The sequence below is a fragment of the Vidua macroura genome, chromosome 22 (genome assembly GCF_024509145.1).
Source record: "Vidua macroura isolate BioBank_ID:100142 chromosome 22, ASM2450914v1, whole genome shotgun sequence".
NCBI lineage: Eukaryota > Metazoa > Chordata > Aves > Passeriformes > Viduidae > Vidua > Vidua macroura.
In genome coordinates, this window is record NC_071592.1 from 5,872,379 (window position 1) to 5,891,988 (window position 19,610).

General features: G+C 50.2%; 1 protein-coding gene across 1 annotated transcript; it reads left to right on the forward strand.

The window, feature by feature from the left end:
• The first annotated feature begins 89 nt into the window (after positions 1-89).
• Positions 90-17,936, forward strand: DCPS (decapping enzyme, scavenger). Its single transcript, XM_053996965.1, has 6 exons — positions 90-303; positions 1,762-1,930; positions 9,889-10,034; positions 12,574-12,687; positions 16,568-16,678; positions 17,491-17,936. Exons 1-6 carry the CDS (start codon positions 136-138, stop codon positions 17,755-17,757), a joined length of 975 nt encoding a protein of 324 aa, XP_053852940.1. The 5' UTR covers positions 90-135; the 3' UTR covers positions 17,758-17,936.
• The last annotated feature ends 1,674 nt before the right edge of the window (positions 17,937-19,610 follow it).

Sequence of the window (19,610 nt, forward strand, 5' to 3'; positions counted from 1 at the left end):
TGTCTCAATCTCCCGTTCGGGCGTTTGTGGGAGAAGGAGCTGCGGGGGTGCGCGACCTCCGAGCCGCCAGGGGGCGCGGTGCGCCAGCGCGCCCTGAGGCGCCGCGCGTGCGCAGTGCGGGGGCGGGCGTGAGCCATGGCGGAGGGCCCGCAGCCGAAGAGGAAGCGGGAGGAGGAGGAGGAGAAAAATGGCGGGGACGCCACTCAAGGCGGCGCCGCCGCCGCTTTCACGCTCTCGGACCTGCGGGTGCGGCGCGTCCTGCGGGAGTCGGCGCGGGACAAGATCGTGTTCCTGCACGCGGAGGTACCGGGCAGTGGGGTCGCGGCCGCCGCCATTTTCCCCGCTGAGGGCACGGCCCCGCCCCCGGGCACCCCCGGTCATCCCGGCCCAGCCTGGGCCCGGCCCGCTTTTCCAGCCTGGCCCTGCCCGAGCCAGGCGGAGCTGGCGGCCGAGGAGGCGGCTGGAGGCCTTATTGCAATCCTCTTTCTTGTTGGTATGATTTGGTGCTTTTGGATTCCAGCACGTTGTTCGTGCTTGATAGGTAAAGTGTCAATGGATTGCAAGTAGCGTGCTGATTCTGGGACTGTAAATACTACAGCCATTACAGGAAAATTTGCAGTCATTCTTGGGCTTGTGTGTGGCGAGGGAACCATGCAGCTGCCTCGGCATCTGTCTCCTGAAGATGTGCCTCCAAGCAGGAGATGAGGACGGGGAGGTTCCAGGCTGCTTCTATGGTCTCGAGTCGGTGGGTGGCTGCAGTAACTGAACTGGGCACAGATCTGCTCTGCCCTGTGAGCGTGTCAGGAAAAGCCACAAACGCCAGAGGTTTATGTTTAAAAGGAGATAGAAGAGGCTTTCAACTTTATTCCAGTGCAGGGAGAGAGTCCACTGGGGCACACCCGCAGGGTTTTCTCTCTCGAGGTTTCGGAGGGCGCAGCCTCCCTTTTATCCTAGCTCCTGGCTGTATGTTGCCTGTCCTTTCCCCACTGGCTGAGGTACCAGCGAGGTACAGCCTTCCCAAACCGCCTACCCCATATCCCCCCTTGAACCTGTCATCTTCCCCTCCAAGTTCAGAAGTTCAGGCTTGTGTAGACCCTTGTCTCTTTCAGGAACCAAACTGCCCAAAGTCAATAGAGACATTAATACCCATTTCAAAGACATTAGCACCCATCAAATTGTTTGTAAAGGCATTAGCACACATCTTCCTTCTCAAGTTGACAGGGTTGGTAGCCCCAGGTGGTGTGGTGAGGCCTCACCTGGGTGTGGTACAGACAGGAATGATGCTGGGGGATGTCCCACACCCAGCACCTCCCAAAACCAGCACGCTGAGGCCTCTGGATCAGGGGCTGTGGTTCCTTGGAGGAGGGCAGCAGTAAGTGCCCCCTGCCCCAGAACTTGCTCTATGACTATGATGCAAATCCCCACGCCTGCCTTTGCCCTCTTCCTGGGAAGTGTCAGAGATGGAATTTTTGCTGTGGGTCAGCAGGAAACCTGGGTGCATCCGGGGAGGTGCATACGGGCTGAGTCATTGCCCACATCCCCTGCTCCCCCAAAAACCACCACTGTTCCCTGGTGGGGAGCAAATTCCTGCTGTGCTTCTGGGCACATGTGCTGTTTATTTTTGGATGGGTGTCTGGCCTGCAGGGGGTTTGGGCACGAGGGCTGGGGGGCTGCCGGGTGTCTGCCATGATCCCTGACCTCAGACTGTCCACCCAGTGCTGGATCTATGTTTGCTGATGACTTTATCCATTCATATTCCAGAGGATTGGCCTCTCTGGAGAGGGCACAGATGCTGTAGTCATCCTGGAAAAGACTCCTTTCCAGGAGGAGAAGATCCCAGACCTGCTGAAGAAGCCCATGAACGCAGAGCTGCAGATGCACAATGACATTTACTGCACCTTCTACCTGAGCCCTCCCCCGGAGCTGAGTGGTGAGTGCCCTCAGCCCTGCTCAGGGATCCTGGTTGGGCAGTGAGATGCCAGGATATGGTTCCTGCCCATTCCAGAGGGGAGGATGCAGTGAGATGGGCAGGTGCCACTGCTGGACCTGGATGTGTCACCCTGGTTGGTGACAGCAGCACGGCTGGCCCAGGTGGGGAGGTCAGTGCTTTGTTGCCACGCTGAAGGCAATGTCTCATCCCGAGGCTTTGAATGCTGCCCTGTTTCATCCCTGTTTTCCCATGCTGTGGACATGTGGCTCAGCTGATGAGGCACTGAATGGCCATTGCTTGATGACCTTGTACATGAAGGTGCAGAAAGGCTCAGGGGTGTGAGGGCTCTCTGTGGGTGATTGTCAATGCTCTTACTTGGGTGAGAGAGAGTTATTTCCTTCCAGAATGTTTCTCTTGAAACAGTCTGCAGGGCACATGCAGCTGCTTCTCATCCCATGGTGGTGTCTTTTTTGTCACCTGGTAAGGACAGGCAGCTTGTGTCTGGGGGAGGATTTAAGTACTAGTAACCTCAAGTTACTAGCCCTTGAGGCAGGGTGAGGCAGATGAGCCTCACCCTCCTGAGGATTTCACAAATCTGTGTGTTATAAAACTGTTGAAAACCAAATTTGACAAGGACTGATGGGCAGGTTGGGGAGCTGCAGTGGAAGGCTCTCACCCTGTGATGGCACTCTGGTCCCAGTGGGAAGGTGTCCTGCAGTGATGGTGCTTTCCAGCTGCCACTGGAAAGCTGGGCTGGTCTTTGGGCACTTCAGTTTATCACAGAATTCTAGACTGTTTTGGGTTGGAAGGGTCTTTAAAGTTTGTCTTGTTTCAACCCTCTGCCATGGCAGGGACACCTTCCACTGTCCCAGGCTGCTCCAAGCCCGTCCAGCCTGGCCTTGGGCACTGCCAGGGATCCAGGGCAGCCACAGCTGCTCTGGGCACCCTGTGCCAGGGCCTCCCTTCCCAATATCCCATCCATCCCTGCCCTCTGGCAGTGGAAGCCATTCCCTGTGTCCTGTCCCTCCATCCCTTGTCCCCAGTCTCTCTCCAGCTCTCTTGGAACCCCTTTAGGCACTGGTAGGAGGGGCTCTAAACTCTCTCCAGAGCCTTTTCCTCTCCAGGCTGAACACCTCCAGCTCTCCCAGCCTGTCTCCAGAGCAGAGCTGTTCAAATCAGAGCATCTCCATGGCCTCCTCTGGACTTGCTCCAGTGGCTCTGTGTTCTTCCTGTGCTGAGGACGCCAGAGCTGGAGGCAGCTCTACAGGTGGGGTCTCACCTGAGCAGAGCTGAATCACCTTCCACAATGAATTTTATGTCAATGCTGGTTCATATTCAAATTCCAGAAATGCAGTGATAAATTCCATGTCAATGCTTTCACAAACACAATAACAGCCAAACAGGTTTAATAGTCAAAATTAATCTGAGTGCCTCAACTAAGATGTTGTTGCAGGGCCAAGTTAAACTTCCAGGATGTTTGATGTGCCTTTCCAAAATGCCCTTGTTTTAGCTCTGTTCCCACGGTGTAGGAGGGAGCACTGTCTGGATTTGTCAGCTTGAATAGTGCAAAACTTCTTTTCTCCTGTGAAGGACTCAAAGGTTTTGTTGTTACAGTGAGTTTCAGTCTGAGGAAAACACCATAACACCACGGGTGTTGTAGGAAGGCTTTAAAGCTTCTCTTTTTTTAGCTGGGAAAGCTCCTGCTTGGGTGCCTGCTGTATTCCAGCCCAGCAGGAGTTGCAGTGATTCCCACGAGGTGGCATTGCAAGACTGAAATCTCCTGGGCTGCCTCCAGCTCAGCCCTGCCAGCCTTTGCCTTCCTCACAGCACTTGGCTGCAGCACTGTGTAACTCCACATTGCTCTGATAACAGAATTCCTTATTTTGTTTAAGGCTTATGCCAGGTGCAAAACCCCTCCTGCATGTTTGAGTGGGGAAGAAGCCTCTGGCTTTCTTCAGCTTTATCTTTTTAATGACTTTTAAATTTGTCTTTGAAAGGTAAGTTTTTTGCAGAAATATTAGCCAGTGGTGCGTCTTTGCTTCCCACCGCTCTCCTTGGCACTCCTCAACTCGCTCTGGGTGCTGAGCAGCCCCAAGCAGATCAGGAGGGGGCTGTAGACCCTGGAGCTGCTGTTCAGGCTCCCCGAGTCGGATTGCAGAGCAAGGAGGCTTCTTCTTTTGAAGCCATTAGCAGCAAGTAGCTGTTTGGTGGGCACATTGCATGAGCTGCTGGTGGGTAGCTGGGCTGGCACTGGGGAAACAGCCCTGTGTGTCAGGAGGGGAAGGAAATTACCCTTTGGAGCTGAGTCACAGCCCAAAGACGTAGTTTCCATGAGGAATGCGGGTTAAAAACCTAAACAGGAAGAATTGCCTGTAAAGCTGCAGTCAGGGTTTGACTGACCTGGGATGTCCAGTGATAATGTGGAGACCCAGGGAGCCCTTGCACGGGGTCTGTTGGCTCCTTAGTTGTGGGGTTAGAGTTACAGGGTTTTATCTCCTGGTACTTGGAAGTTTACACTTGGGTACAAGATACAGTAAAATATTTTGTAGAAAAGGCCAGTCTTTGGCATTAAGCAGTTTCTTGGAACAGTCCTGTGTTGTGTGATGAAGGAATTTACCTGGGGGATTTCACAGCATTCTGGGCAGCTGAACCCTGCCACACTCAGCCTCTTGCTTCTGAGGTAAGATAGACCTTGAGACAGAGGAAGTGGTGACTGTGGGTGACTCGTGCTGATGCCATGAGGAGCTGCCTCTAGAGCTTGTTTTCAGTGCTGCCGCTGTGCTCCCAGGTATCTGGGGCTCTTCATTCAGCTGGAAGTAGAGACTTCCTTCACTCTTTCCCCACCTCTGTGTTGGCCAGCAGGAGCAGGGAGGTCATTCTTCCCCTATACTTGGCAGTGGTGAGGCTGCACCTTGAGTGCTGTGTCCAGTTCTGGCCCCTCAGTTTGGGAAGGACGTTTTGATGCTTGAGCATGTCCAGAGGAGGCAATGAGGCTGGTGAGGGGCTTGGAATACAAGTCTTGTGAGGAACAACTGAGGGTGCTGGGGGTGCTCAGCCTGGAGAAAAGGAGACTCAGAGGTGACCTTATCACTCCCTACAGCTCCTGAAAGGTGGCTGTGGCCAGGTGGGGTTGGGCTCTTTCTCCAGGCAGCACTGACAGAACAAGAGGACAGAGCCTTAAGCTGCACCAAGGGAAATTTAGGTTGATATTAGGAAAAAGTTTTTTACAGAAAGAGTTCTGGAATGGCCTGCCCGGGGAGGTGGTGGAGTCACTATCTCTGGATGTGTTTAAAACAAGCCTGGATGTGGCACTCGGTGGGTGCCAGGGTTTGGTTGAGGTGTCAGGGCATGGGTTGGACTTGATGATCTTGAGGGCTTCTTCCAACCTGGTGATTCTGTGAAGAGAGTCAGGTGCCCACGCAAACCAGCACAGGCCCCATGAAATGATGACTTGTTTGTATGGTGACACAGGGAAAGGGAGGCCAAAGCATTTTACTTCAGCAAATGACTCTCTCTGACCTCAGAAGAGACATTTCACTTGGGGAAGATGAATTTCACTCTTATGAGATTTTTAGGTCTGGGAGCACACTCGTGTGAAGGTAGCACCAGATGAGTCTAGCTCATCTCATTGATTTTACTGCATGTGTCAAGGCTAAAATGGGAAATAACATTTGCAGACAAGCCAGTACTGGTCAGAGTTTGAAGGGCAACCGAAACCCATGGAGTGAGGAGAGGGGACTTTGTGAATTTGTGGGGAGTAGTGTATCAGAGCTGATGTGACTGTGCTGCTACCAAAGGCAGGCATGTGCATCTTATTTTAAGGCCACTTTCTGGATGTTGCCTTGATTTAAGGGGTAGCTTAAGCCTAGATGTAAGAGGAACCCCCAGCCTTGGCTCTCCCCTGCAGGGAGAGCAAGGGCTGATTTCAGAGAAAGGGAAACATTTTCTGAGTACCAAAGGTTGGATTGTAAAAGCCAGATGGTTCAATATGCATATTGCCTGATAACATCTAATTCCTCACACCCATTTGCCAAGGACAGCTTGATTTTTGTGGCAAAAAGCAGCCTCTTTGTGCCTGGCTGCTGTGGGAGTGTCTTTCTCCCAAGCTGTGCTGGTGTGATTTAAGGGCTCTTACCAGTCCTCTAAGGAGTCTTTGCTCCCTGGCTGCAGGCCGAAGCTTCTTATCTTTTTATCTTAAGATAAAAACATAATAAAACAAGCACAATAGGAGAAGCTCTGGCTCCATTGCTCCAACATGAGGTGGAGAAATTGTGGGAAAAATGGGAGAGTGTGGAAGGAAAGTTTTCAGTCATGCAGGAAGTAATCCACATCTGGTTTCAGGCAGTGAGGAGCTGGAGAAACTTGCAGGAGCTGCAGTGGGAAGGCTGGTTCTTCTCCCTGCGTCTCCATGCTTTGGCTGCCTCTGGGATTTGCCCAGCCAAGGGAATTTCTTGCATTTACACTTAAAAAGCTCGAGACTGAAGCTGTGGGAGCATGTGGGGTGGTTTGGACGATGGTGGGAGTTGTCATTGTGCTTTGCTCTGTGTTTTGCAGGGGTGGTAAACTGCAACTTTCCTCTTTGCAGTGCCTGTTGCAGCTAAAGTCCACTGAGCTCCTCAAGTCCTCCTGCCTTGAGCCCCAGGGGCCAGGCAGCCTTAGCTGAGTCCCTGGCAGCATGCTTGGCTTGCCCTGGCATGTGCTGGCCTTGGAAATGGTGAGCTCTTGCAGGCTTTATCCTTTGCAGCTTTAATTCATTCACTAAAGAGTGCCTCAGCTGTTTGGGACAAACCATGGGCACACCTGGCTGGGGCTGGGTTGGAATCCGGTGTTCTGTGTGACTCCTCTGCAGTTGTGATCATAAAACCAAATAGAAACTGTTCATGCAGAGGGGGAAGTTATGTGTTACATATTTACTTAGGGCTGCATCCAAGGCGCTGTCTTCCCATCTGATGGTGAGAAGACAGCTCAGAGCTGGGTGCAGCAAGGAAGAGGGAAAAAAAATCTGCAAGAGCTCAAATGTCGACCTGCCTGTTGTTCCCCTGCCTTGGCACCTTCCTGCACCTGATGGTGAGGTTGATTAGGGGGCTTATAAAGGAAAGCTCTGCTTCCTGTTAGTGAAGAGAGGAAAAAGCACCCCTGCCCAAAAGGAGAAATAGGTTGTGTCTGCCCTGTGTGCTTCTCGTGGCTCCCTGGCAGGGTTACATCTGTCTAAAACAGACTGGCAGTAGGTGTTAATGCTGCAGTGGGGTGGGAGAAGAGAGTGCGAGGCCTCTCTTCACTGATGTGCTGAGCTGGAGGGGGATTTTGGCAGAGCCTGGGAACAGTGTGGCACAGAAGGGGATGAGGCATTGTTAGTGAGCTTGGTGTGCCCTTTCCTACCTGCATGAGCTCTCTCTGTTCATATTTTGTCCTCTCCTCCTGACAGCAGCTGCATCCAGCCTTTTTACCCTTAAGTTCCCCAAATGGTGTTCTGATTTCCCTTTTGTCTTGGGTTATCTTCCTCACTTATTTTTAGCAGGAGAGGGGAGAATTGTGTGCCTGGTCAGTCTGAACCTCCTTTTCTCTTGGGCAGTTGCTGAGCACTGTGGGGATTCCTCTCAAATTGCCTGTTGTAGAGTGACCAGCCTGGGCAATTGTTCTCTGCCTCCTGCTCATCCAGGTTCCTTCAATTAAACCTCCTGGCTTTTTATAACCTCCAGTTAGCTGATGGTCAGTCCTGTCTTCCAGAATAAACCACAGATGCTCTGTGGTGGCCCCGGGCCGGCGTTCAGGAACAGGCTGGCTGATGTGACTCAGATGTGAGCAGAGACAATCCCTGATGCTTCAGCCAGCTTAGAAACCCACATCACGTGTCCAGCAGTTCCCTACCCCCATTTCCAGGCCAGGGCAGGTTTTGGGTGCCCCACGGTCTACGTGCTGCTCCGGTGCACATGGAGCCTGCCAGGAGCAGACTTGGAAACCGGAGTGTGGCTGTGTGCCAGCACTGGAAAGATCTCGGGGCAAGCCTGGTCTCGCTGTGGAGGTTTCCTGCAGCCAAGCCCAGGCTCGGCTGTGACTTGGCATCCTGTGTGCAGCTCCTAAGGACTGTCAGGCTCTGAGCAGGTATCAAACAGCCTCTCTGGCTGCAGTGATTGATGCTAATTAGCATTGCTGGGGCATTTTGGGGTTGATGAGACCTTTAGAAGGGAAATAATCATAAGTGAACCGCAGCCTTTCCTCTGCCTTCTCTTCCAAACATCTGCTCAGCTGCAGCTGCACATTAAGGAGTTCTATGATCTCTCATTTAAAGCACCCTGGGCTCTCTCCGCACCATGAGCAGCCACCCCCAAGTTGGGGAGGTGCCAGGGAAGCCATTATGGGTCCCCTGTACCCCACGCACTGTGGTTATCACCACCCAGCACTGAGGGGCTTCTGCTGTAGTTCTTGCTCTATTTTTGGGGTATGAAATCAAATTGTGAAAGTTTCAGCCTGAGGCTGACTGTGGTATTTTATCTTTTGCCTTTTTTGTTTTCTCCCCAGTGCTTTGCTGATCTTTTTAAGTGAGGAGAGCTACAGCCTTGTCTTTTTTCCTTTAGTATTACATCATCCTGCTAGAAGTGCTAATTGAGTCCTGGAAAACAACCTTGTTTGAACATGTGTATGGTGGGAATCAAACCAGACTGCCCTTGTGGTTTGCATTTTCATATTTCATGTTACCAGCATTTTCCTGTGGATTTCATTAAGCTGGGTTTGGCATGGAATGAAAAGGCAGAGTCTCTCAGATTGTGCAGTGCTGACCTTAAAAAAACAGAAAGCAGAAAACTAAAAAATACTCAAACCACTCTAAATCCTGGCTCTGGGAACAAGTAAGTGTTTATATTCAGTGTCTAGCTAGCCTGTATATGTACTTAAGCACAACTTTGCTTCCCTGCTGTGTGTGCAGCCCATGGATTTCTGTGGCAGACCCTGGGCACAGACTGCAGTGTTCACAGTGCCCTGGTCACTCGCCTCAGTCACTCTGCCTGGGGTTTGCCCAGACTCAGGGGGCTTTTCTCCTTCATGCACTGAAGTTTATAGCAGCTCTGAGTCAGCTGGGAAGGCAGAGACACTCCTGTGCCCTTGGAGCACCTTGGAGCTGTGGCAGGCTCTGTATCACACATCCAATCTTGGCCAAAGACGGATATTTTCTGTGTGTTTTGGCCCTGTGGGTAGGATGTACTGCTACCAACATCACAGCTGCCAGGTTGACAAGGTGAGCACTTGCATCCTGTTCAATGCCACAGAAATTACCGCAGCAAAGTTCAATCTTGAGACAAACAGAAAATGTTTTCTTTTTGCCAGGGTAAATACTGAAATGCTTTTTGTGGGCAGAGGGTCACTCAGCCCTCTTCCCTTGGCTCATCCTGAGCTGTGTTGACTTATCAGCTCACGTTGCTTGTTTTGAATCTGTCCCTGTGCCTTTGACTTCTTTGCCTCCTGTACTTGGGGCTCGAGGCCAAGCTCTCTGACTGAGCTCTGGGAAGAAGCTACTCCTTGGAGTTCATCTGGGTTTGTGGCTGGATGAAGTTGCTGGGTGCGTCCTGTGAGCTTTGAATTTAAGTATGAAGAAGATGTGTCTCTGTCCCCAGGGTGGTGTTTCTGTCCTGGTTGTTGACTGCACATAAACACTGCCCTGGGAGCCCCATCTCTGCCCCGATGTTGCTAATAGGCGTGAAAGAGTGAGTGTGGAAAAACTCAGACAGCAGAGTCCTCCACCTGAACTGGAAAGACAGGCCCTGGCTGCGCCCTTGGCTTTTTCTTCCTCCAGAAAAGCAGAAGCTGTGCAGGAGGTTAAAGCACTTGTTTGCTTTCCATGTCCATTCTCCTTCACCCTCTCTTCAAAATGTCTTAGTGTGGTATTTTTTGGAAGGGAAAAGAGATTTGTTGGGGACTGAAGGAAGCAATGTGGTTGGTAACTCAGTCATTGTGTTTGTTCCTAGAGATCAAAGCCACAGTGGTGTACCCTGCCACGGAGAAACACATCCAGAAATATCTCCGTCAGGAAGTGCACCTCATCCGTGAAACCTGGGAGGATTACAAGAACATAACCCTGCCCTTCATCCAATCCCAGAGCTTCAGCATCCAGGTATGGGTACCACGCCCTCTCCTGCAGACACAGGTGTCTTTGGTCTTCTCTGTCAAAATGCTGCTGTCAGAAGGCTTCTCTGAAGCCCAGGCTGGAGAGCTGGGAGTGTTCTGCCTCATCTCCCTGTTGGTTGCACTGTCAGCTCCATAGTGCTGTCCCCTCTTATTTGGTTGGCTGGGACATCCTTTTCCATCTTTGCAGAAAAATGTTTGCCTTGGAGCTGGACTTCAAGTTGCCTTTCCCAAGGTTTCTGGAGAAACTCTGAGTCTTTTTCTCCTTTCCAAAGTTGGCTTCCTGGGCGTTGGTCACTGGGCTTCTTAGGAGTCTCTGGGTTGTTGTAGGAATGGAAAGGCACAGATTGTGCTTGGATTCCTGCATCACAACTCACTCCTCCTGCCATTCAGCTCCAACATAAATGGAATATGTTTCTATATTCCATGTGATGAAACTGTTACTTTTAGTGTGCTACCTGCCCCAGGCAACCCCAGCTTGGCTTTATCCTTTTTGAGTGTTCATGTCCCTGTATTTCTCCTTTAGAGACCAAACAAATACAAATCTGTAGGGATCAATGCATGCCAGCCTTTGCAGAAGGGGGAATAAACTAAATCCTGGGGCTGCTGAGGCTCTCCATTAAAAATAACTCCCCAAAACTAGCCATGAGCCTTAGATTCTCCCCTCTGCCTTCCCCCATCTTTCCTGCTGCCTTAAACTGCAGTGTTTATTAGCTGGAGAAACGCAAGTGTGGGTTTCTTCCAGGCCAGCCTTCATGGAATATTTTCTCTGTGCTTTTGCTCCCAAATCTCTTATGTTTCCTGGTGTAGCAGCTGCCTTCAGGAATTGCTTGAGCTCTCACTCTGCCTCTTGTGAGCTGATTTCAGTGCATAGAAACATGTTCCTGGTGACCATCAGGAGCATCTGCTGAGAAAGCATGGTCAGTCCTTGACCTCTGGGATTTAATAATGCTGTTCCTTGTCTTTATCTAACTGGTTTTGCCAAGTGGAAGGGGAAATGTGAGGGGTGACAGAAATACCAGGGGACTACAGAGGCGTCTGTGTTTCCTGCTGGAAGATACAAAGTGTGGGGGCTTTCAGGATAATGGTTTTATTGTGGTGCCAGTCCCTGGACATGTGTTCTGCTTGCTAGGCTTGTGCTGGGAGCAGCAGGAGCAGTCAGCCAAGGACCTGCCCATCACGAGGCAGCCTTGTATTTAAAATTTAATTCATCTGATCAGTGAACTTATTTAGGGCACTAATAGCTTGGCACTTGTGATCAGAGCAGGCTTAAAAAGCTCAACAAAAGGCAAATGTCTGTTTTCTGCTGAGCTTCCCTCTGAACTTTCCTCACGGGTTATGGAACAGAGTGAGCTTGTGCTGTGTTTTTGAGAACCACTTGAAGAATCTAATCTCTAAGATGATGCTAAGGAGAAAGGATAGCAATTTATACCAAAAATCCCAGATCAAGGGACGAGAAGTAGTTTTTTCCCTCCAGATGTATTCAGGTCAGTTTGCAGCAATCCTAAATGTTTATTACATTAATGAAACTCTTGATGGATTTCCCCCAAAGTGTCTGGTGTGCACAGCACTGTCAGCCCAGCTCATTCGGTGTATTTCTGAAACTGGCTGCACCTTCCCTACCCACCTGAAGCAGCGAGAATATTTCAGACCTATATTCGGTGAGGAAAAGGATGTTTCCAAACATTTTCAACTTCAAGCTTTAGCAATTTCGTGCTGCCTTGTGTTACCACCTTCCAGGAACCTGGCTGAGGACTCTCTTGCCTGTCCAGTACTTAAGCTAGGCTTAAGCTAGAGCATAACATGCATTTTGGAAGTGTAAAGAAGGATGCTGGAGCTGAGGCTGGGAGCCAGGGAGAGCAAAGATGCTTTTCTCTGGTCTTACTCTGTCACTTATCCCTGGTGTCTTCCATTTCCATAACTCTTCTCTGAATGGTGCTTTGCCTTGCAGGAGGAGTGCGGGGGGATAACCAGAGCAGGGATTACAGGCAGGCTGGAGGCTGGAACCTTAAGTATGGAAGAAGAAGAGTGGTGAGCTGTTTTCTAATCAGCCAGAAAGCCAAGAGACATGCATTGCCCAAAAAAACCACAGGCCTTTCGTATCCTTGCAGAGAGCTGCCAGCAGCCAGAGCCACATCCAACTCTGCTCCTTCCTCTTTGAATAGGGAACAAAATCAGCCAAGTTCCCTTCCCAGACCTGATTGTAAAGATTTTGCTGCAGCTTGGGGGGTAAAAAAGATGTAAACAGCCCCATGGTGCTGCAAGAAGTGTGTGCTGAGCCCCACGAGAGCTGGGTTCCATTATTTTTACTGAAGCGCTCATAATATTCTGGAGTTTATTGGTTGATGAAGTGTTTTATGGCTAATTAATTATAAATTATTTGGTCCTCTAAAATAAAATTGGCAGGTTTTTTAAATATTCTAGTTGCAGAGAATGTGCAGTAATCTATGAGCTAGGGCTAAATGCACTTGAGGTGTTGTTTTTTTAATTCTCTGCTGATTTATAAATCTCACATATTTGTCTTTCAGTGGGTGTATAATATCCTGGAGAAGAAAGCTGAGGCTGATCGAATCGTCCATGAAAACCCAGATCCTTCCAATGGCTTTGTTCTGGTTCCAGATTTAAAGTGGAATCAAAACCAGGTTGGTTTGCTCCTCTAATGCTGCCTGTCTGAAGGTAATCCAGAGGAAATGTCCACTTTCAGACTTCTAAGAGCACCCTGAGAGAGTCTGAGTAGGTTTCTGTGCACACTGTTGTTAGTTATGGCATTGCCAGGGCCTTTTAGCACAAGCTCATTAGGGATGCTGCAGACCCAGGCTGTTCTCTCTGCTGCTGAGATGTATTTATTAGGTTCACTTTCACTTGTCCATATCAGCCCAAATGTTGTCAGGATGTGTTTGAACCAAAATCCTCTGTATTTGTTCTGCTGAACTTGTCTGGTTTTTTCGTGTTTTTGGTTTTTGGGGTTTTTTTGTTTTTTTGTTTTTTTTTTTTCAAACCTTGACTTGAGGTGCAAACAGACAGCTGTGTTGTCCTTTGGTTGCTGCAATTAACTCTCCTCCAGTGTTAAATGGACGGTTCTTGGCTGATGAGCAGCTGCTTTACCCCGTGTGGGAGTGGCCACTTGGTGAAAGTGATTTTTAAGACCAGGCTGTAATTCTAAATTGAGAATTATTCCTTGAGTTCTGGCTCCCTTTCATGCTTTAAATTTCACCTGAAACTCCATACATACACCCCTCCCTTGAAGTTGGTGGCATCAAAAAAAGTTCACATTGTGTTTCTCATCCTCATATGCCTCTGCAGGGGGCATGTGGTGAGAGTTGCTGTATGATTAAGACTTAGAAATGGAAATTAAAACTCAAAAAATGGGAACACAAGCCTGCTGGTGGGCAGCTCCATCCTGTGTGTCTGTGCAGGGAGCAGCTGTTTGTGGTGCAGAGCTGAGTTGTCTCGGGGAGTCCCTGCAGGGCAGTGTCTGCTCCCTGTGAATTCCTTGCACATCGGTTACTCCAAAAATCCCCTGTCAAGTGGTGATGGGGTAACTAAGCTTGAATTTCCACTTGGTCACCAGAGGCACACCCTTCTTCCTGATGAGATTTTGCAGCACAGGGGATACATGTCCAGCTTGTAGGATGTGCCCTGTTCACTGCCCTACCAGTGGAGCAATATTTAGGGATCCTAAAACATGCAGCATGTCCCTTTCCTGGCTGTGAGCAAAGCCTTGGTGGATATCCTTGTGTGCTGCAACCAAGCTTTGCAACTCACATCAGGATTGGGCTAAAATCATAGATGGGCTAAAATCTGTGCTTTGGGTTTCTCCAGAAACCTGCTGCATCCACATCTCCCAGCTGGCATGGTCAGGGAGTGCCTCAGTGGTAGGATTTGTCCTTAGGGGAGGTTTCCCTGTGTTCCCGTTGCCTCTTGGAGTGCTGAACAGGATCTTCTGGACTTCTCCACAATTGCTGGGCTGCTGTCTGCACCCCAGTCATCCCTGGAGCTATCCAGGCCCTTTGCACTGCTATCTCCTTCCCAGGCAGGCAAGACAGCATCCAGGTTGCCTTTGAGCCAAGGAATTTCTTCTTGGCTGTGGGTGGCACTGAGCCAGAGCTGATCCTGACAGCCTCGGGGTGGCCAGGGAACACAGTTCCTTCTGCCACATCCCACCTGACAGGCAAGGCTGCTGAATGAAATCAGGGAGGTGAGATGCAGCTCTCAGCAGGATTCTCCGAGCCATCCCTCAGAAGTCCTTTCAGCAGTGTGGCCTCTCTCCTTTAGTCCCTGGCCCACAGATCCTATTAATTCACCTGCAGTTATTTCAGACTACTGGATGAGGGGGAAAATTCCCTTTAGCACTGTGAAATCTGCTGTCCTCAGCCTTCTAGGTGCTGCTGCCCAACCTTCATAATGGTTTGAATTGGTTTCTTGGGCTGTTTTTTAATTTTTTTTTTCTTTTTTTTTTTTTTTTTTTTTTTTTTCTTTCACAACTTTTGAGTTGGTTTCAAATCTGCAAGGAGCCCTGAGGCGTTGCCTGAAGTGATGCCTGGCATGACATCATTGCCGGCCTTTTTAACAACAGGCTTATTTGTTTTAAACAGCAACATGCAGATGTTGTTCTGAGGAGAAGAGCTGTTTGCTTTTCCTCTCACCAGCCAGCCTGGAGCCAAAGAGCACAAGCTGATACACCGTCTTTTTCTGGAGCTGTGCAGGGGAATCAAATGGAGCCCTGAGCATGGCTGTGCTGGCTGGGTACAGGAACAGCTCTGTGCTTCAAGAGCTTTGTGAAGGATCCTGAGAGCATCCTCTGAGATGAGCATCTATTTCCAAAAGCTGCATTGGGTTTCTCACAGCCTGGAAGAGATCTGCTGGATCTCAAATATCCAAACCCTTTACTTTCCAGTGTTTATATTATAAAGCCACTAACTGAGCTGGAGGAGACTGGGATTTTTATTTTTTTTAAAGTGTAATGATCCACAACTTTGTGTCGTGTTAAACATTGAATGTGCTGAGTGCTTCAGGGGATGCCAAAAGTTTGTCTGAGAGCCGCTCAAGGGACATATTCTAACTGCCCTGGGTTTGTGCAGTGACCAGTTAGGTCTTGAAAATTGTTATTTATAGAGCTGATGGGATTCAAAAGTGTCTAGCTGTTTGCACAGTGGAAAAGTAGTGAGCTTATCACTGGGGGAGTTTTCAGTTTCACTTTAGCCACTGTGGTTTGTTGCAGTCTGCAGTGGTGGTGGACACAACCTTCCCTGAGAGCAGTGGGCAGGAGCTACGAGAGCACAGCACACACACACACAGAGCAGCTCGGCTGGGAAGGCACGGGAGGGTCCAGGCATGGAGCTCCAACATGCTGAAGGGGTCCAGGGGCCAAAGACAACGGAGAGTCCAGGGTATAAATACGGGAAAAGAGGGGGCAGAGGAGAGCATCTGCATTAATGGTCTTGAGGGCACAGGGGTGCTGCACAGGGAAGGCACTATTAGGGAATGCTAGGGTGGATGGGCAGAGTTACATAAACCAGTGGGGTAACGGAGAAGGGAGAACTTACTAGAACATGAACACATGAGGGTTAAAGGGAGGCCAATGGGGAAGACAGAACTGGTACAAATTAACATAGTGCTGCAGAATACCATGGTGGAAGCTTCTTTCCTCACCCTGAGCTCTGAGGAATGCCCAGAGCCTAAGGTGCATCTCTCCAGGGCATTGCTGTTGCTTTTCCCCCAGTAGGCTCATAGGCCTCAACAGTGGTTCATTGTAGAGGTTCATCTGAGCGGGCTGCAGCTCAACTGTCACTGAGAAATCTGTGGGGTGTGCATGGGGGGTGCTGGCAAGGGCTTAGTGACTCCAGATATCTGGATGGCTGCCAGCACCTGGTGTCCAGCCTCCAGTCATCCAGACAAAGCGTTTTTGAGGTGCTCAGGAAGATGTGAAGGTGGGAAGGGCAGGACAATGCTCACAGTGTGAGAGGGCTGGTCACTCCATCTGCCTGTAAAGTGGAGAAAGTATTTGTGATCCCACTGTTTATGGGCTGGGATGAGGCTGTTCTCTTCTGGTCATTTCTGGACAAAACCCAGTTTCACCAGAAATACTGCTTTGAGGTGCAATGGGATTATGGGTGAGGTCATCCCATACTGTGAGATTCAGCCCCATATGAGTGTTGAGGACAAGTATCCCAGTATGACACAAGAATCCCTTTGTAACACAAAAATCCCCGTGTAACACAAATATCCCTGTATGACACAAGAATCCCTATGTGGCACAAGTATCCCTGTGTAACACAGGTATTTCTGTGTAGCACAAATATCTCTGTGTAACACAAATATCCCTGTATGACACAAGAATCCCTGTTAGGCACAAATATCCCTCTGTAACACAAGTATCCCTGTGCAGCACAAGTATCCCTGTATGGCACCAGGATCCCTGTATAACAGCCTGGGAAGCTGTGAATGGTGAGTCAGGTCCAAAGCAGTGCTGTCTCCATGTGCTCTTTCTGTCCCCTCCATCCCCACCCTGTGTCTCTGCAGCTGGATGACCTGTACCTGATCGCCCTCGTGCACCGCCGGGAGATCAAGTCTCTGAGGGACCTCACGGCCGAGCACCTCCCGCTGCTGAGGAATGTCCTGCAGGAAGGCAAGGTGAGTGTGAGGCTGGTCCCACACTGCTGTCCTGGCTAGGGAGAGCTCAGCTGCCTCTGCAAAGGCACTCCCTGGCTTTTCTGGCACAGCATCTGCCTGGGGACTGCTCCTCAGGAGATAATGAGTCATGAAACAGGGCTGTGTTTCCCTCTCTGCCCGGACAGCCTGGCTCCTGCTCTCCATCAGCACCTTCCCCAGATCATGCCATGTCCAGGTGCTGTAGGAATGCTCTGTACTTCCCGTTAGCATTGAGCTTTTCATATTAACAACCCTGTCCCAATCCCTTGCCTGTTCTCACTGGTTGATGTGTTTTTCCACAGGGTGTGTTTGGGAGATGGATGTGTGCAGTAGCTTCTCTTTCCTTCTCTGTGTTAGAATTTGGAAAGTAATTGCACTAGGGAAGGTGGGAGATTAATTAAGAGATTAGTCAGGGGATTGCAGCGAGCAGAGCCGGCGTGCCGGAGTTTGCCATTGCTGTTCATAGCTTTAATTACACTGGCTGGTAACGGATCCCTGTTACTTTTCCAATGAGTTGGAGTGATAAGGGTGAAAGGGAAAATGATACGGGTGGATAGCACATCCCATCATGGAGAGATAAAAGTGGGGCAGCTGGAGGCCTCACTCTGTCCCCGCAGAGGCTGAAATGGAGGATGGAGAAGAGTTCTGTCCTTCCAAAAGTCCCCCTTTCCCTTGCTGTGAGGAAGCTGAACTCCCTTTTACCTTTCTCTACACCTTTCCTGCCGTCCAGGGATGCTCTTTCCCTTCCATTCCAAGGTTTTGCCATTGCTGAGCTCTCTGTTTCCCCTCTGCAGGAAGCCATAGTGAAGCGCTTTGGCGTGCCCGGCTCCCAGCTGCGGATCTACCTGCACTACCAGCCCTCCTACCACCACCTGCACGTGCATTTCACTGCCCTGGGCTACGACGCGCCGGGCAGCTCCGTGGAGAGAGCCCATCTCCTGGCTGACGTCATCGACAACCTGGCCATGGACTCCATGTACTACCAGAAACGGGCTCTGACCTTCCCCCTGCGGGCTGATGAACCCCTGTTTAAGAAGTTCCAGGAGGCAGGAAAAGTGTGAGGAGGCAGAGGTGTTTTTGTATAATTTTTTTTAAATAAGTACCCATTCTTGGGCTTTTTTTTAAGGTTGTGTTCCTTTCATGTTTTTAAACTCTGTTTTTGTACAAGGTGGGGCTGATGATCCTTTGCTATGGAAACCGTGTTTTCTGTTCAAGTTCATTAAAACAGTAATTGAATAAACCCCTTTGAGTGTGCTGGATTTTACTTCAGACTGGGCACCTGTGGGATGCTGTGAGCAGAGGGGTTTGGGTGGGAGTGTATGGTGTGTATCCATCTTGTCCACCTGTCCCCAGACGCCAGCCCAAATAGGGTAATAGGTAGATGGACAGGTCCAAAAAACCCTGCTATCCTCAGAAAGCTTCATGTGTTTCTTTCCTGTGGATTTACCCCTGGGAGTTAGACTGTGCTTTCCTCAAGCAGGGAGGGGTGCCTTGCTCCAAAGAACTCCAGTGACTAACCCGAGTCCTCACCCTTCCTGTCTGACTCTGGAGACAAGTGCTGTGGAGACAAGTGCTGCCTGATCCCCAGCCTGGGAACCATCACCCCTCTGCTGCTCCTCAGTCATCTGTGTCTGAAACAGCCTCGTGTGCAGGGGCAGCCCCTTTCTGACAGAGGCTGCTCAAGGGTTTGCAAGGATTATGGGTTAAAGCCCCCCAGAAATAATGGTGCTCTTCCTCCTGCTAAAGGTGGAGGCAGGGAAAGGGAGAGTGGCAGGAGTTGGATTCAATGATCCATTGTGGTGAAAGACCCAATTTCTCTTATGCAGGGAGCTTCCTTGGCCACCTAGCCATTGGCTTCCTGGCCGCTTCTCCACTGAGCACCAACCTCTGAAAACTTCGTGAGTTCTTGGTGCCAAAAAGGGCTCTGGTTTCTGGTTGGTAACCACGGATGTAATTGCAGGAATCATCTCGCTGCTACCCCAGTTCTTTGCTCCTCTCCACACCCTGAGCTCTAAGAGGGGTTTTTTGCTGATGGCGGAAAACCCAGATGTGATTTATTTTTTCCAGGCTGCTGGCTGTGCCGGAGTGCGGCCCGGAGCTGGCTGGAGCAAAGTGCCATAATTGGAGCTGCCCTGGGGCTCTGCTCAGCTCATCCCATTTATAAATATTGAGGTCAGGCATCTCTGATGCCTTTTAGCAGCAGGGAGAGGCAGAACAGCTGGATGCAGCCACCTTCCCATATTTCTCTGCAGAAATGCCCATTTCCTGGGTGAACAGTTGGGGTTGGTGATCTTAGAGGTATTTTCCAAATTATTGGAGTCTACAAGTGCAATCCCCAGCAAGAAAGCTGCAGTGATCTGCTGTGGGAGCCTTTCCCTCTTGCTTCAGCTCTACCCACCTCCTGAGCAGGGCAGGCCAGTTGATTTGGGGAGCTGGGGAGCTTTAGGATCTGGACATGGTCAGCGGGTTGCCTGTCCCATGGCTCTCCCCTTCCCTAGGTTTTAAATTGCTAAGGGACAGGGATGACTTTTTTCCGTACCAAAGCATTTTCTCTGCCAAGGGGGAGCTTGGTCTCCTTTGGTGAGGGAACATCCCAGTTTTATGTCTCCACCCAGGCCAGTCTAGGAATGGAGATGGTTAAACAACACACAGGCCCATCCTGTCTCCAAGGAAGGCTCCCTGGTCCTCAGGTATTGAAAAAACACCCTCAGTCTTGAAAATATACTCTCAGAGGGCTGTGACAGACGACCAAGCAGCACATCTTCCACAGACCATCTGTTTGGCTCCCACTGGATGAATTGTTTTCCTGGGAGACTGCGCTGGAGAGCAGGAGAGGAGCCTGGGATGGAGGCTGCCTCTGCTGGTCCCAAAAGAAGGGGTCAGAGGGAAACATTCTGGTGGATCTGCAGCTTTC

What these genes read in the sequence shown, in the direction of transcription:
- DCPS (XM_053996965.1), top strand. Translation starts at nt 136, where the DNA reads ATGGCGGAGGGCCCGCAGCCGAAGAGGAAGCGGGAGGAGGAGGAGGAG. An exon ending in CCCTCCCCCGGAGCTGAGTG is followed by an intron (nt 1,931 to 9,888) that starts GTGAGTGCCCTC and finishes GTTTGTTCCTAG; the next exon opens with AGATCAAAGCCACAGTGGTG. An exon ending in CCCAGAGCTTCAGCATCCAG is followed by an intron (nt 10,035 to 12,573) that starts GTATGGGTACCA and finishes TTTGTCTTTCAG; the next exon opens with TGGGTGTATAATATCCTGGA.